The 17,716-nt window shown below is 42.0% G+C and overlaps 3 protein-coding genes across 10 annotated transcripts in view; 1 reads left to right on the forward strand and 2 right to left on the reverse strand.

Moving 5' to 3' along the window:
* The window catches only part of snx21 (sorting nexin family member 21), a 25,558-nt gene that overhangs the window by 1,532 nt on the left and 6,310 nt on the right, over positions 1 to 17,716 (forward strand). For 2 of the 8 annotated variants that reach the window (XR_003050948.1, XR_003050947.1), the window contains exons 3-12: positions 677 to 1,014; positions 2,368 to 2,561; positions 2,717 to 2,858; positions 2,933 to 3,098; positions 3,620 to 4,011; positions 5,373 to 5,529; positions 13,071 to 13,152; positions 14,173 to 14,405; positions 14,484 to 14,623; positions 14,818 to 14,890. Coding sequence is in view for 1 of the 8 variants with exons in the window: in XM_017035884.2 (XP_016891373.1) it covers positions 711 to 1,014; positions 2,368 to 2,561; positions 2,717 to 2,858; positions 2,933 to 3,098; positions 3,620 to 4,079 (1,266 nt within the window). In the remaining 7 variants the exon portion in view is untranslated. Of the gene's footprint in view, positions 1 to 676; positions 1,015 to 2,367; positions 2,562 to 2,716; positions 2,859 to 2,932; positions 3,099 to 3,619; positions 4,780 to 5,372; positions 5,530 to 13,070; positions 13,153 to 14,172; positions 14,406 to 14,483; positions 14,891 to 17,716 lie in introns of those variants that run through there. The other 6 variants (XR_001760650.2, XR_003050949.1, XR_003050951.1 and 3 more) reach the window with 4 other exon arrangements.
* Positions 8,073 to 14,279, reverse strand: LOC107989129 (uncharacterized). The gene is made up of 6 exons (XM_017035667.1): positions 14,198 to 14,279; positions 11,582 to 11,808; positions 10,345 to 10,531; positions 10,165 to 10,254; positions 9,597 to 10,080; positions 8,073 to 8,908 (listed from the first exon to the last, which is right to left on the reverse strand). The coding sequence occupies exons 1-6, from the start codon at positions 14,222 to 14,224 to the stop codon at positions 8,073 to 8,075; spliced, it is 1,851 nt and encodes a 616-aa protein (XP_016891156.1). The 5' UTR covers positions 14,225 to 14,279.
* LOC103384463 (peptidase inhibitor 16) overlaps positions 16,917 to 17,716 on the reverse strand; it is a 13,335-nt gene continuing 12,535 nt past the window's right edge. The window contains exon 6 of the mRNA XM_017035668.2: positions 16,917 to 17,128. Coding sequence (XP_016891157.1) covers positions 16,917 to 17,128 — 212 coding nt within the window. The remainder of the gene's footprint in view (positions 17,129 to 17,716) is intronic.

The following is a 17,716-nucleotide window of genomic DNA, read 5'->3' on the forward strand; positions in this document are numbered from 1 at the left end:
TGACCTTCTCACTTTTATGTAGCAGTTGTTGATCTGATTGTTTATGTTTGAGCTTTTTGCTTGTCAGTTATCTCATTTTTTTTCATTATTTTATTAATCAACTATTTTAAATACATTTGTACATTTCATTACTATTATTATCCGATTCCATTTTTTGGTAACATTTACCTATTTCAGCTAATTTCTTACTAACTACTAGCTTTTCAGGGCTAACTATCAGCAGCCTTTTTTCGCTAAATGTTGCTTCTTTAGATGAATCTCTTTAATGTTTAAAACAGTTCTAATTTAGCTTCATATTTCATATCAATTTAAAAATTTCTCGCAACCCTATTGCTAATTTGCTACATTTTTTGCACTGACTTTAGCTATTGATTTCTTCTTCTCTTACCTTCTTTTTTTTAAATATCTTTACGTATACATATGCATGATCAACTTCATGACTATTTTTATAGTTCCATTTACACTATTTTTATTTGTAACTAACTACAAAACTAACTATCTTTGTCAGCCTTCTCAGCTAATTTGCTAACACTGAGCTATTTTTTGTTGAAGTGATTTTTAAGCTAAATTGCTATTGCTCCTTTATTTTTTATCAACAGCATGTCAAGTGATCAGTTTTGTCATGTTTCTCAGTGTCACAAACATCTGGTTTTTTTTTTTATCGTCCCTCTGCTCTTATAGCCGCGACCACCTGCACATCAGGCGGTGTCATGGCTCATCGGTTTCTGGACCGTCTGAAAAGGTCACTACTGAAAGATCAGTTGGTGGGAATCCAGCGGGTGGAAGGGGAAGGAGACATAGCCAGGAAAGAAGAGGAGGAGCTTAATGACAACCGCTGGGAGGCGGAGCTTGCAGAGGACGAGTGCGTGACCGATCGACTGGTGGGGACACTGTGCTTCAGCAGTGAAGTGGGAGAAGCTGAAGTGGTGGACGGTGATGAGGGGGAGGAGTCGGAGCCCGATAGTGACTCTGACTTCCAGTCCGAGTCCGTGGAGGAGGGGCTTAGCAGCACAGGTGACGCCCCTCTTAGTCTTTATGTACTAACTTTTTAACATCTTTGTCTAACCATCAACTTCACTAATCTATACACCTTTAATCTTTATCTAACCATCAACTTCACTAATCTATACACACTTTTAACATTTTGAACAACTTTTTTTAATCCTGTGACTTACCCAGCCAACGCAGGGGTAGGGTAGGGGAACTCTGCCCTCCAATGGCAGACCATATAAATAGCTACAGTTCTCATTTCATCTATAACACAAAGCAGAAGTACTGGAGCCTAATTTTCAGGGTCGCTCGACTACAGTAAAATATCAGGCTGCTCAGTGAAATTTAAGTCATTACAACCATTCTGGCAGAAAATTATAGTAGAGGTGGTTATCATTCTAGATCAGGCGTGGACAAACATTTTGACTCGTGGGCAAGAATTGTCCTGAATTTATACAGGGGTCCAGGTCAGAAGCAGATAGATGGAGCGTTCGTGTGAACTAAGATAAATGACATGTAAAAGTCATGCATAAAGAATAAAATGCTAAAATGCCTTTTATCATTTTCTACGCCATCTATTGGGGAAATGTCGATATTGCAGGGAAAAGACAAAAGAATAATGATAATATAAATAAATTATATAATTAGAAAAGTTTGGCGGGCTGGATTAAAAAGTTGAACGGGCCGCATCGGGCCCCCGGGCCTTAGTTTGCCCATGCCTGTTCTGGATGATTGAAACGGTTGGTTGATTTAGTTCCTACTGTGCATCTTGACAGTGGCTTGTAGAAACTGTTTCTTTTAAATCTTCAGTGAAGCCGTTGCTCTCAACAACATTAATAGTTCTACAGTCCCTCGAAAACCCCACTTTAATAGTTGTATCATTCAGTTTGTCAGCCGTAGATTTACTTACTGTCCTGCACTTGGTGAGGCTGGTCTGATGCAGGCCTGGATATCTGACCTGAAATTGAAGCCTCCATATGCTGGCTGTTAAAAAGCTATTTTATGATCTATGTGTTTTAATGAAACAGAAAGTGCAAATAAAAACACCCGTGTTCCATATAACGATAAGGGGATGGTTAATTGGATACACAATAAAAACACTTCCATACAACGATAAGGGGATGGTTAATTGGATACACGGGGGGTTCCTGGGTTCATGACATCACCAAGAGAAGATGGGTTTGTTTACATTTGTCAGTTGCACTTCATGCATTGGATTATGCTACATCTGCTTTCTTTCGCTTGTGTTTTTTTTTTTCCAGAAGATGGGTTTGTTTACGGGTTTTTTTCGTGGAATTTTTTGCCCTTCATTATGGCTTCCAGGTGTAAGTCAGGACCCCCTGTACGATGCACTAAATCTTTCTGTCTCTTGTATAGACACCAGTTCCAGTGGTCTCTCTCCAGTAAGCCCCTCCCCTTCTGCTGTGACACGCCAGCTTCAGGAAAGATGGAGGAACCTGCGTGGCCTCAGAGCAGGAAACCCCGTGGCCTCTGGAAAAAGGATTTTGAGCAGTTTGTTGTTTGAGGTGACCGATGCGAGTGTGGTGCAGGATGGTTCATCGAAGTACGTGGTGAGTTGAAACGTCCAACCCGGAGTTAAAGTGTTTCAGTTTAGGTTTTCTTTCTGTTTTTCCAAACTGTTTTCCCTGTCAAACAATTGTAAACTCAAATGTAAATGTGAAGTATCAGCGGATCTTCAGCTCACGTTGGCTCTGTTTGTCTGCAGCTCTACACCATCCAGGTGTGTCAGTCAGGTGGCAGTGATAAAACTCCAGCTGTCATTACTAGTCGATATTCTGACTTCCAGCGTCTTCATGCTACACTGCGGCGTAATCACGGGGACCAGATGGCCGGCATTTGTTTTCCACGTAGGTTGTTGTTAACGTTTTCCATTTTATAATCTTGATGTTCTCCCGGGAAACTTGACGTACTGTTTCTGTAGGAAAAAAGTTGAGGAGTAACTTCACCGCAGAGACGATCGCTAAAAGAAGTCGAGCTTTTGAACAGTACTTGTACCACCTGTGTTCACTGGATATCCTGAAGGGGGCGCTGTGTGTGCGACACTTCTTTTACTTGAATGATCTTCAGACTGGTCAGCTGTTCATAAGGTACCCACCCTAAACTAAGAACTTGACTCAGAACTCAGACTTCAAAAGGTCAGTATCAAGCGTCACTAATTTTAAGGTTATTTGGACATTGTGCTTGAACATTGGTTCTCAAACTGTGGTGCGCGTACCACCGGTGGTACGAAAGCGCTCTTTAGTGGTACGTGGGGAAAATTCATATTTTCACTTTTACATTTTTAATTGGAATTTGAACCATACCATGCGCAATTAATACAACATTTATTTGAACCATACCATGTGCAATTAATACAACATTTAAACATAAACATCTCTCCTGTGTGGTGGAAGCTAACAGTGAAGTCCTATGCTGCTATATTCTAATGTTGGTCATCATGGTGGTACTCAGAGCTCAGAGTATAAAAACACTGTGCCAGAATATTCATAATAACTATTAGCTAGTCATAGTATATGGCCTACGGGGCTTAAAAGTAATAATAACTATTAATAGTAGTATCGTTTGTTTTCATTTTCTGTGTGTGTTTTATTCTTTATTTTGCTTTAAGGGTTGGCCGTTACCAAGATGCTCTCGGGCCGCTGCTCAATGCCAAGAGACTACAAGAAAAACTAGGCTGGGCTACTTTCTACGACAGCCAGACACAAACCCCGCCTCTGGGCTCAACTCATTGGTTCTTTACTCTTGTTGGACTGGCCTGCTGCTTCCAGGAAGAGGAGCAGCTGGAGGAGGCGTGGTCTCACTGCGACCTGGCCCTGCACGTCTTAACACCGGCTGAGATCGATCTAGCAGAGCACACGCCCACCCTCCCTACACTTGCTCACAGGCCACACCCCTTGCTGCAGCCGCTCTTAAGAGCTGTTGTCCGCCTCTCCTGGCAGATAGGGCGGGACAAACAGAGGTGGGAGGAGCTTTTGCAGCAGCTGGACGAGCAGTGGGCAGGTGTGGACAATCAGCCAACCATCAAAGAGTTTCTGGTCAAACACAACCTGCAGGATAATGAGGGTTAGGAGGGAGGAATATGCAAGTACTCATACTAGTGTACTACAATTAATATGCAGTGGTATCTTATATCATTTTTACACTGAAAAAAAGGAATTAAAGTTTTGTTGATAAAGGGAAAATATAAAGGGAATATATATATATATAAAAAAAAGGATACAGAAGCATTGGTGACAGATGTTGTGGCATTTGATTACGCAGTAAATCAATTGTTTGTCAGACTGATCCCTGTGTTAAATCCCAGGTGAGTAGGGAATTGATCAATCTTAAAACATGTGGATTTACCTTTAAATCAACTTTGAGACGTTGCAGCTTTGTTTGTATTCATTTTTGCCATCACTTGATGGGTATTATTAACGAGCAAGAACAAGGTCCTCGCGGACTGTTCACTTGGGCAATCAGCGATCAATCAGAGAGCAATCCCAGTGTATCGATTTTTTGTTGTTTTTGTTTATTTTGTCCGTGCTGTTGGTTCATTTGTTTTGTTGTTGCACATCTTTTCAGTTACTGACTCAGAGTTAATGATGATTGATATGAAATGACTGCCTTGTGTTGCACTTTTCTCGTCAGCTGACACACACACACTTCGCTTCTCCCTCACACGCTAAAAACGGAGGTCAGTTGCCATAGAAACCAAGGTCCTGGTTGTTATGGTTACCTGGAGTGGACGAGTGTATGAGGGACGGAAATAAACGTGTGATAAAGCGATGTTTTCTTATACATCAGGCCCGTTATTTATTATTAATGTGTTGTATTTTTTTTGCATTAAAACTGAATGGATATAAAAAAAAAACAGATAATTTGCGGAAGGAAAACAGTTTTAAAAAAAAAACCAGATAATTTGCGGAAGGAAAACAGTTACAACGGTCTGTGTTCTGTCTGTAACCCCGTGGACACTTAGTGGTATTGCACAGGGATAAACTTTAACTGTCATGATTTCATACAGATAAATTTGGGCATATTTTAATCTTTTGTACTATAATTGAACTGATTTAAAACATTATTTGAATAAATAAAGAAACATATACGTAGATTGTGGGGGTACACAAGTCTGTAGTCTTCTTTGTATTACTTCCTTTTCAAATACCTTCTTACTGTACCTGTTCATTTTTCTTATTATATTTGTTAGTGGTAGTGATGCCCGCTGTTGTCCAACAGGGGTCCCTCTTCATACCTCTCATCGTGGCAAGACTCATTGATACTTGTGTTTTTTTTTAAATGACATAACAGTGCAACGATGATGTAGTGATAAAAACTTCAGTTGTGATATCATTTCTTTTTTCTTCTTTTTTCTGTATCAGATCACATCACTGTGGCGACCAATCTGGAAACCAGCACGTCAGCAACCATGGAAACAGCAGTTTCTATAGAGACGGTCGGGAAGCAGGAGAGAGCGTAGTCATGGTCACAGTTATGTCACTCAACGTTAACATCTGACCACACACCGACTGATACGAAGTAAGTTTTCAAACTCCTTGACGGTGTCGCCCCTTTTTAATAAGACACTGAGCTTCATTTTTCACATTTCCATATAAAGGTTTATTGTTAGTTTTCATATGACAGACGGCTGAGGTGGAAATGAAACTGATACAAAATCTATAAAATGGGCACAGTCCTTTGGTTGTCAAGCAAACTTACAAACCTTTGATTTAAAGCCTTCAAACGATTCAGTGGTAGAGTTTTAAATTATTATCTGTTTTGTTATTTCAACAACCTCTTACTGTTCACTTTCAAATAAAATAATAAAACGGGAGTAGACAGGAGACACAACGTTAAACTGACCCAGTCACAAATTCAAACGACAAAAGACATCTAAATAAATCTCCATCCATCACCTATTGCTTAGTGTAATCCAGTACTTCTCAAATAGTGGGGCGGGCGCTGTGAGGTGCCATGGGGAGGGCCTGAGGGCCCTCCAATGGAGCAACAACCTCTTACTGTTCACTTTCAAATAAAATAATAAAACGGGAGTAGACAGGAGACACAACGTTAAACTGACCCAGTCACAAATTCAAACGACAAAAGACATCTAAATAAATCTCCATCCATCACCTATTGCTTAGTGTAATCCAGTACTTCTCAAATAGTGGGGCGGGCGCTGTGAGGTGCCATGGGGAGGGCCTGAGGGCCCTCCAATGGAGTATGGGATGCTGGACATAAGTGTACCACTGCTGTAATGCTTGATAACAAGCCTCCAGTCACTAGGTGGCAGCAACTCATACAGTAGTTTGTACAGTTCTCAATAGTATTTCAATTTGTGGGGGGGGGGGGGGGGGGGTGAAAAAAAAAATTTTGGAAAACCGGGGGTATTTTCCAGATGTCAACAGGTGAGGGCAGTGTACTGGACAGTCTGCCACATATTGTATTCATTCACACATTCACACCTTTGGTCAATTGTGAATGTCTGATGAACACAAACCTGTAATGTGGATGTTTTTAGGATGTGGGAGGAAACTGGAGTACCTGAAGAAAACCCATGTACACACTAGCAACACTCCATGCTGAACTAGTGATTTTCTAGCTGTAAAAGCAAGCGTTCTCACATTTACCGCCATTAATGTGGTGCATATTAATGTAATTAATTATAATCTAATAATAATTCATATTAATGCATCAATGTAATTAATCGTAGCAACATCGTGTCACCTCCGTAGATTAATTTCTAATGAACTAGAGACAGGCCTCTGATTATTGTCTAGCATCGTTGACTAACTAGCATGCTATAACAAGTGCAACACAAACATTAACCTCCAAATGAATTAATTAACCTCCATTAACTTCCAAATTATCTCGTGAAGCTCTCTAAGAACCCCACAGCGCTGAACTGCGATGAGATGTTGTTCTCACCTTTTGACTTTATTTAAGGCAACTAAAACTTTCACCGTGAGCTAGTAAGCTAGGTTTACACAGTACTGTATACCGTATATTTTCATAATAAGATGATTGTCCAGTGACTGTTAATGTCACCGAAAAGCAAATGGAATTTCATCAAGGTAAAAATATTTATTGACGTATATTAAAAACAACTTTTTTTTTAATTAAAATAGAATATGACATCATACGGGAACAGCGGCTAGTAAATGGCTAACACCAAAATGTCATGCTCCCACTTCGCACAAGAAATCCCGCCCAACCCCGATGGTTCCATCTCAAGAACTTCCCCTTCTCTCTGACAGAATGATAAAGACAGCATTTCATGTTGACATATTTGTTTGTTTATCTGCTCATAGCAACATCACAGCATCGGTGCAGTTTATATGTGCACTGTTGTACATTTAGATTTAGTACCGGGATCATCGCAGATGGAATTCAATGGGTTTTGCTTGTAGTCAAAATCAAAAGTAATTCAAAGTTAGTTCTCTGGTGGATGTAAAAAAAACAAAACTCCCAATCTCTCTGGACTCCGCAAGTTAATGTTCCTACGGTAGACCAGCTCCAAGTTCTAGATTCACATGTGGCTTAAAATGATGGCACACGAAGGCAGGTGATCCTCCTGGTTCTTATTCCACGGCCATAAGCAACAAGATGGCAACGGCTTTGACGTGACGCACAAAAAATACCGGCTCTCTCTTTTCTAAATATGTGTAATTTTAAGTGACCATACACATTAAACGCATCATTTTAGCGGGCAGGGAGCAGCTCAAGCCTAGCGCCCGGTTGCAGAGTGTGAGGACAGTGCCATGCTCTGTGTCTCAGTGGGACCTGGTGGCTGACGGATTTGAACCTGCGACCCTCCGGATTCAAATCCGCTTCCTTAATCACCGGGAGACCACTACACCATTTCAGCGTTTCGACAAAACCGCTATTGGCCTGGAGATGTAGCCTCTTAGCAAAAGCTGATGCGAGGGAGTGTTGTGATCAGACAGTAGTAACAGATAACAGAGGGCTTGGACAGAGCTGACTGTCGGATTCCATCCTGGTGCCATGGGTCAGCAGCTCCTCCACCGTTGTCCAATTATCCAGCAGCTTGCTGTTCCTCAGTTGATTCTGCTTCATGTGGGTCAGCTCCAGGAGAGTCTGAGAGGACGGGGACACCGCCAGAACTCCCGCCGTCGGCTCTTCTCCTCCTCCTCCTCCTCCTCCGGAACTCCCGCCGTCGGCTCTTCGAATCCTCCTCCTCCTCCTCCTCCTCCTCCTCTCTTCTCTTTATGTTGCCTCGACAACGCCAGATGACGCCTCCTTTCTGTTCGGCTCCAGTATCTTCCCGTCAGGCGCCCGTTGTCTCTTTCCACCTCGCCTCTGACCCTCACTTCCTCGTCCGTTGTTACCTCGCTGCGTTCCCTGGCCAATCGAGAAGCTCGAGCTCTCAGCAGCTGATTCCTGATGGATTTTTGATTGGCCGTTCTTGAGCGAGGAGATGGCGGAGAGTGTGGCTGTTGTTGCTGCGGAGGGGTTGTCGGTGTGCCCAGTGTGTTATAACATGGAACAGAAGTCACTTTTGGTTGGCCTGTGTATTGATTCCCGAGAGTCTGGAATGCCCGCCAGTCGGACGCCCCACGGGAGTCAGATCCAGGGCTTTTGGCGAGACAGTCCCCCTTCTGATTGGTCGGACCTGCTCTGTCGACGGTGAACGGACCGGTGGGCTGAGGGTTACTGGGATAACTGGCCCTCATCGTTGGTGCCAGCGTGTTGCCATCTGCTCCTGGACTGGTGCTCTGTACCTTGTTTGTCACCGAGTTTTGATCCATCATGTTAGGGTGACTCGCTCTGCGACGACGATGTCCTTCGCTTAAATCCTGTATCGTTCGACTTCTTCCCGGACCTCTAACCATCCCGTGCACGCCCTGCTGCTGCTCCAGCCACAGCGCCCTCCGGTGGCAGGGCTCAGTACGGCAGCCTAAGGACAGAAAGATTGTCAGGATAAATCTTTGCTGGCATTTAGTCTTTTTTTTTGTCTTGTTCAATTTTAAACATTCTTACTTTTTTCTTAAAGTAAATACATCAGGCGTAATAGGCGACTGAGCTACCGTCCCCATTGGAGAAACACTTAATTTGTAGTTTCATATACAGGCTTCGTTACTTGCATCAACTTTGAATTAGTTTTATTGGTTACTTGCATCAACTTTGAATTAGTTTCGAAATACATTCTTTTGGTATTTTATGATTGCAGACACCAGACTGTTTCTAATGTTTTTTTTCTTGCTAACGTATCATGTTATAGTCGTATTTTGCAAGCCTGCTGTATTTTCTGATGTGGTTTCTCAGGCTTCCTCTTTGGATAAGAGGCTGATTTCCTGTTTTCCATCTTGACCGAAATGTTGAGTAAAAGAGTAGACAATTGAATAAGATGTCATATGGCCAGGAAAAGCCAGGGTTTAGATCTGATAAATGCGTGCAATGCTCGTTGCCTTGCATCACCTCCACATTTGTCGAAGTTTGGAGGAACATCGGAGAACTCGGAGAACGATTATACTTTGTATAGACCTGCCCCGACGAAGCAGATGTTTGTTGTGGGGACTGTTTGAATGTTGCACACCAGGCTAGCCCTCCAGTTTAGAATAAAAGATAAAAAGAAGTGTGTTTACCCATGGAAGGTGACGGTAGTGACTGGTGCCGAGGTAGTGTCGGACTCTTCTCAGCTCTGTGGAAGTGAACTGTTGTGGTTGTGCTGTTTCCCACGGTGCAGTGGGAGGCCCACGGCACCCCCTCGTGAGTCACTGGAGTTGTTTCCGGTATGGACTCCAAATCCCAGCGCCCTCTCTGATCTCGCGCGCAGAGGCCTAAGTGCAGATGGGGTCCCGTATGGATCTTGCGTAGGCGCCTGTGCTCCCCCGTGCTGACACTGTGGAACCCCGAGTCGCTGGGTTCGGATGAGATCAAGGACTCGGAGGAAGAGGAGGAGCCCTGGGACGAGGGGGTGTGGCCCGGTAGGGACGACAGTGCGTCTGTCTCGGCTTCAGAGAGCACGAACTGGTGGTTCGGGCTATCGTGAGTGCATCCAAGCCCACTGTCCAGTTCACTGAGAGGAAGGAAACCCAGAGGGCGATCAGAGAGCCAACTGTGGTCCACCTGAGAAAAGAAAGAAAGAAAACATATTCTTATATCCTTACATGTTAAAACCTAATTTACTCTATAAACAAATGACCCCGCTACCTGTCTGGATACGTTGTTCGGCCCTTCATTGCTGTAGCGTTCGATTAGACAACTCTCCGAGTTCGGCTGGTACGGTGACATTTCTGGTTCCTTGAACGGAAGCAGGACAGCAATAAGAATGACTCATCAATATCCTGAAAAAAACACACGAGGAAACAGAAGGAAAACAAACCAGGGCACCTGGTAGTCTAGTCTGTCCAGGTGATCTAAGCTGTAGGAGATGGCTGGCAGGTAGTTGTTACCCAGGTGATGTTCGTTCGGCGATCTGGGCAGGAAGCTGTTGTGCGGATATGCATCAGACGACATCATCATGTGACTGTTAGTTGAATATAGGGCAGGTGAGACGGCCATGTGACCATAGTGGGGCCTGCACGCAACACAGAGTATTCAGGTTAGACATCAGAGGCAGTTTAGATGTCAAGGGCAGGTGTAGGACTGTAAGTCTTGATAACACTGGTCCTTCAACTGAAAGGAATCCGGTAAAATTTTGGACGGATATTTACCTATAAACATTTGTTTATCATCTAATTTTCTTCATATTCAATTTGAATTTCATGTCACTCCAAATGGCCAGTGAGATTATGCTAAGGCTAGTGACGCAAAACGTTAACGCTATTGAGGTGGACCTCCGGGAACTCACGGTCAGCATCGCAGTATGTTTTAGTATTTATATGATGTTGGGCACTGACAAGCAGCCCTATGTCAATGGATATGAACTAGACCAGGCGTGGGCGAAATGTTTGAGGGTGGGTCCTAAAACTTGACAGGGGGGGCAGGTCAGGTGCAGATAGATGGAGCATTCGCATAAACTAAGATAAATGACATGGGAAAAGTATTGCATAAAACTGCTAAAATGCCTTTTCTATACAACCTATTGGGGAAATGTGGGAATTGCAGGCAAACAGCAGAAGTATAATAATAATATAAATGAATAACATCATCAGCTTAAGTTTAGCGGGCCAGATTAAAAAGCCAAGCGGGCCGTATCTCGGGTCACCTGGTAGCCCCCGTGGACTACCTAAGGTACCTGTGGGGTATGTTCTAAAAATAAAGCTAGTCAACAAGAAGGTCAAAAAATGTACTGCTACTGTGCTTTTTGGATCAGTTCCACCTGCAATGATATTCAAATGGGTCAATGACGAGGGTAAGAACACTGTCTACTGTTGTATGTCCCAGAACTGATTATTATTACATTGTTCGCGAAGTCTGTATCAAACAAGTAGCTCTTTGAGTCCTTGAAGTAGCTCTGAGTCTGAAAAGGTCGGTGACCCCTGGACTAGACCCTTAGGAGACTGCATTCATACTATTCATGCGCAGATTTTTCTTAACCTGGTCCCAAACCACTACATTTTAATTAATTCATTTGACTTAAAGGTTTCTGGAAACCCAAGCCCCGTTGCTTCCTGACAGGACCTACCCTGCTAGAAATCTGTTTCTTTGACTTTCCTCTCCCTCGACCATTCCCATGGCTCTCAGCGCCTCCCAGTGTCTCTCTGGAGGAGTGTTGCACTCGGTAACGCAGCGCGACTGCTGCCTCCTGTGGCCACATCCCCGTCGTTCTTGGACAGCCATCGGCTGACCGTACTCGTTCACGTAGTGCAGCTCCCCAACGTAGCGTTGATGAGGAGGTTCGCGGATTTTGTCCTAAAGAAAGGGAACATTAGTCGTCAACCAAGTGAAAGCAAAAGAATTTGTAGAATCAGATCGTCATCAAGATGTCAGGTGGAATTTTGCCACCGACTGAAAGTGCACATAAAGCGCCACGGGTTGTATCGAAGCACAAAAAGCCTTCTGCGGAGTCATTGTTGGAGTAGCTGAAACTGAAGGTCGCTCGCCTCACAAATCGCTCAGTTACTCATAATCCTTTGAAGAGAAAGTATGTGTGTCATCATTCTGTCACTGTCGGACATATCTGATCCGGAGACTGTCCAACAGTGACATTACTGCGGGCCAGACACACCGAACGTCCAAGTTAAGAGTGGAAGTTAAAGAGAGCCGCAGGACGTAGGTCAGGATAGAGACGCGCGTGCTGAAACCAGTAGGCCAACTACACACTCGTTTACACACATTCACACACACACGAGTGAGTGAGTGAGAGAGAGTGATGTACCCTCAAGAAGTGTGTTAGGCTTCAGTGAATTTGACATTAACAAAGACTGGTCTCTTTCTCTCACTCTTCCTCTCTGGCTCTCTTTCTGTAGTTTTGGTTTCAATCCATTTCCTCAAAGCACAAAAACATTTTGGGTTTACAGCAAAAAAAAAAATCACTGCTAATATAGTTATGATACAACAGAAAAATTCTACTGTTTAGCAAGACTTACTATAATATTTATATCTGCTTTTGACCTGTGACAGGCGTGGGCAAACATTTGACTCGCTGTTCTAAAATTGAACACTGGGGGGCGCATCAGGAGCAGATAGATGGAGCGTTCGTGTGAAATAAGATAAATGACATGTGAAAGTCATGCATAAATGCTAAAGTGCTAAAATGCTTTTATCATTTTCTACGCCATCTATTGGGGAAATTGGTTATTGCGGGGAAAAGACAGAAGTGTAACGATGATATAAATAAATTATATAATTTGAAAATGTTTGGATTAAAAAGCAGAACGGGCCGCATCCGGCCCCCGGGGCCTTATTTTGACCTGTGAGCTTTCTGATAAAAAAAGGTTTCTAAACCACTCCTCCCACACCAGGGGGCGCTTCTAACCCCATCATCATCCTATCCCACACTTGTGATCCAGTTCTAGATGGTAAATGAAAATGCTTTACAATACAATTGAATCTTCATTATAGTGAATACATCAAGTCATCACGTTATCCCATTTTAGCTTTTCCCAGTCAAAACATTTCACCAGAATAATAAAAAAAAAAAAATGCTTCTCCTCTCTAATCAACTTTTGCAGCGGGGAATTTCTGGCTTTTTTTCCGAAAAGTGGCTGCTTGTCAAGCTCTTCATGACGAACCGAAGCTGCCGTGCTCGAAACCGTGAGTCATTCGTTCTTCAACTGCTACACTCCAATCAAATCTGTTCTCTAATAAGTCTCCATGCTTCAACGGGCAACTGAATGCAGCATTTTTGTTTTTTCCTGTTAAACTTGTTCTCTCCCTCGTTTTACTCTTTCACTCTCTGTCAATTTGTGTTTGTGTTTGTGTTTGTGTGCGGGTGTGTGCAGTGGGAAAAGGGCTGTAGCCTTCAGTCATCCACTGCATCAGCCTTTGTCTATGTTCATTTCTTCCAACTGGGTTAACTTGCGTGTGTGTGAGTGTGTGTGTGAGTGTGCACGTTGGAGAGGTCAGCATTCAACAACCATCACATCTTATCATCCTCCCTCTCTTCCACTCTGCTCACTTTAGGGTTTGTTTTATTGTATTTTTATCTATTCATTTAATTTCTAAAAAAAAAGGTGAAAAATAAGGGACATATTAAAATAGACACATGTTAAAATAGACCCAGTGACTAAAAACATGCATCTAAAAAATGTTTTTTTTTTAACGGTCGAATGGAAACCGCAACGTTTTTATCATGACGATAGAACGTTTCAGCTCATGATTTGTAAAAGACACACTTCGTCGCAAAGATGGAGAATTTTTAAAAAACTTGATGTAAAAAGTTTTTCAAGATCCAACCAGGAAATGCACAGACAGAAACAGGAAGTTTACAGATGGGATCTGAAAGTTTGAAGCCAGGAACGGGAAGTTCGTAGTTCACAGACCGAAGCAAAAATTCAACTACATCTGCAGTAATGGATTAGCCTGAGCTACGGAAGCCCAGTTGGACTTCTATTCTATTCATTCAGTGCTTGAACCTCTGCTTTTTTTTCCAGAACAATCTTAGCTTTTATGTGCATTTTCTTTTGTCCGTGAAAAGTTAAACCCATGACAGCCAAATTATTTTATTTTTGTACCAATTATTCAGACAAAAAAACAGACAAGCAGTGAGTTGTTCATTATTTTCCCTTCAGCAAACACAGACACAGACCTGGTTCTTCATTTTTCATCTCACAGCTTCGTTGAATTATCTTTCACTCACCTTTATTCGAGTGCAACGGCAGCCCATTCTGATGCTTCCTCTGAGAGTGAGATGACAGAGGGGAGAAGGAGGGATGGAGGGTGAAAAGAGGGGGAAAAATGTTAAGAGTCACAATGAAGAGGTGGAGGACAGAAGAACGACAGAAGCTGCAGGGATGAAAAAGGGGGGATGAGAGCAGAGAGAGGGAAACAGGAAACGGGGAGAGACGGTGAGTTTGTTGATGCTCGTCCTCCCACCACCTCACAGTTCCACACTTTAATCACCATCAGTTCTCTCCACCAATCAGCTCTGGTCATGCAAGCACGTCGGCTGCTGCTTCTGGTGCCGCTGGTGCGGAGGAAACTACAGCTCCCATGATGCCGCGGTGTAAACATCTGAATGGCAACGCGAGCTTCATCAGCACCGCTCTTGTGTTTCTCAGTGCTGGTAAAAAAAAAAAAAAATGGATGAGGAGGATGGAAACGCAGCTTAGGAATTCAGAGAGAGAGAGAGAGAGAGAGAGAGAACTTCTATAAGTAGAACTGTTTTGGTGAGAGAGTTTCTTCTTTGTCTTTCTTCACATGTTAAAATTTCACAATCTTTCTCTTTCTCTCTCCCTCTCCCCCCTCTCTGCATCTCAGATTTTGTCGGCTAATCAAAAATCTTGGATAGGAGGAAGAGGAGGAGGCAGACGATCTGATTGGCTGAGAACAGGTATGACCTCAAACATCCATGTAGGGTTTTCCATTCCTTTATTTCCTCTCCTTATTTCTCCAGCTGTGTACCTAAAAAAATTCATATATTTTTTTTTTTTCTATAAAGTCGATCAAGAACATAGATGTGATCTTTTCAAATTTGTGGTTTATACTTGTAAATACCTGTTGTTTTAACTGACAGGTGTTGATCCACTGGGGTGAACCATCAGTTGATGTGTTCCTGTGTTGGTCTTGGTGTGGAAAAGAATTAACGTGTTAATATCGATGCAGTATAAAATGAATGATGCCTTACAGCATCACCAGAGCTGAACCAATCAGAGCGCAATGTCAGTGACAGGTCAAAAATGGTAACAAAGTAAAGACGTGTTCCTGGAAAATGAGAGGAGAAGACAGATTGAGTTGGAATAGTCATGTCTGACAGTTTTCGGTGGTTTCTCATCAGTTTCTCCCCGTTCGGTTTGTTGCGTGCGTGAGCGTTGTGAAATGACCTTGTCTGATTGTATTTCTCTCCTGTTTCTTTAATTTTTCTGAGTGTGTGTTTTTGTGAGGGAAAGTATTGACGTTCACCGTGACTCAGTTTGAAATCCGGCTGTTTTTGTTCAAATGTAAAACGGAAAACATTTAAAGTGAAAAGAAAAAAAAAAATAACAAGGATCACGAATAGAAAAGTAATCAGTATGAGTACTAGGACTAGGCGTTAGTATCCCCGATAATCGATACCCAGTACTTCAATACCAATTTTCCGAGAGACCTTAGAAAAAAACACACATCAAGGATAAAACTGCTATAAAATGCTCTGAGCAAAAACATTATTATTAACATAGATATAAACATAACAAAAAGACATTCAAAACATAAATTCAAGTCAAACATGAATTTAGGTCAATTCTGATAGTGTTGTTAGCGAAAACCAACGTGCTAAAATTTGTTGCTAGCTCCACTGGGCGACTGTGGGTACATTTGATTTTTTAAAGAATCAAAGTTACAACAAAATCCCAGACCTATTTTTAAAAACAACTAAAGTTTATTTCTTTATTAATCTTATATACAGACATTTACAGGTATGCATCTGTGGTTACTGAGGAGTTACACTGATTTTCTGCTGAATTACGAAACGGTTAGCGGCTGCGTACAGAAGAATTTCTGAAAAAGACAAAAACAAAAAAAGTAAAGTCAAAGGGAAAGAAGAAGCAGGTTCGTCCAAAAAAAAAAAAAAAAAAAAAAAGCAAGGAGAGTTCACCCACGTTAGAAACTAAATTAAGTCCAGTTTTTACTGAAGTGGATCAAGAGATCATTTAAAGTCAGTACATTTCGCCGATGCCACCATTACCTAACAGTTTCAGTAACATGCAGACAAACACCACTCAAACAAAAAACCGTATGGGTTAATTTGTTGTATGTTTTGTTGTAGGTTATATAGTTACTCCTGAACAAAATCTGTCTAACTTTTTACAAAAAAAAAAAAAATTGGTAGATGAGAAAATCTGCTGGTGTTTACTGCCCAAAAGAGATACTGGACATAAAATTAGCTTAGCTTAGCATATAAACCAGACATTGATGCTAGCTTAATGTTAAATATTGCAGTGGCAAAGTATAGCGAGTTAAATATCCGTCATCATTCGGAACATCATTGTGTGATTTATAGGTTGGTTTTTTTTATTGCTGAGAAAATGTTTACGTTATTTCCGAAAAGATTAAGAATCTCTTGATGATGACAAACGTTTCACGGTTCTTTCGCAAATAACGTGTGTTAGAAGAGATTACGTCTCTCTGTCTTGTAGAGTTTAAGAGCAATTAAATAGTTAAATATGTCTAACTTTTCGCAAAAATTCGTATTGTCGTGACTCCCCTAAGCTAAGTTCTACCAGCCACCTTCAAACCCGAAGGTTTCACTCAACATTCTAATACAGTCTGTAGTAACAACAAGATGAAAAAAAAAAAGAGGAGGAAAAACGTAATATGCAGTCAAACAAGAGTCAGGAAGAAAATGTGACAAATATTTGCGAGCATCACAGTCATTGGTACTAACGGCACGTAAAGAGGAGCCGCCGCTGAAGTAGCAGCAGCTGGGGTTCAACAGTAACAGCAGGAAGAACAAATAGCTCCTCGTCGCTGTCCTCAATCTGTTCCCCAAGATTAAAGAAAGTGGAAGTTGATTCTTGAGAAGGGGCTATTGGTCCCCATGTGGCAGTTTCTCCCTCCTCGTCGTCTTCGTCCGCTTCCTCGTCCTCAGCAACTAAAAAAAAAAGAAGAAATATCGTGATTACTAACTTAACTTTAAAAACTTGATTGCCAAACCCTATATGGAAATTAAATGTATTTTTACATTCCAGATAGAAACTAATTGCAAATCCTGCTGTTTCCATTCATATCTTAAAATGTTTGGGTTTTTTTTGACACAAACCAACAACAGGGGGCAGCAGTGGACTAGCATCTTCTGGGTTCCCGTGAGTTGAAATCTCTGGGGGTTTTTTCCATCGGCTTTTTTGTTGAGGAATCAGTTTATTTAACCAAATAAATGTAATAGTTAAATCTATGTTTTCCATCCATCATCCATCCATCCATCTATCCATCCATCCATCCACCTATCTATTTACCTACCTACCTATCTATCCATCCATCCATCTATCCATCCATCCATCCAGGTTTATGTTAACCAAATAAATGTAATGGTTAAATCTATGTTTTCCAACCATCCATCCATCCATCCATCCATCTATCCATCCATCCATCCACCCACCTATCTATTTACCTACCTATCTATCCATCCATCCATTCATCCATCTATCCATCCATCCATCCACCCATCCATCTATCCATCCAT

The sequence above is a fragment of the Cynoglossus semilaevis genome, chromosome 10, assembly GCF_000523025.1.
Source record: "Cynoglossus semilaevis isolate Cse_v1.0 chromosome 10, Cse_v1.0, whole genome shotgun sequence".
Classification (NCBI taxonomy): Eukaryota; Metazoa; Chordata; class Actinopteri; order Pleuronectiformes; family Cynoglossidae; genus Cynoglossus; species Cynoglossus semilaevis.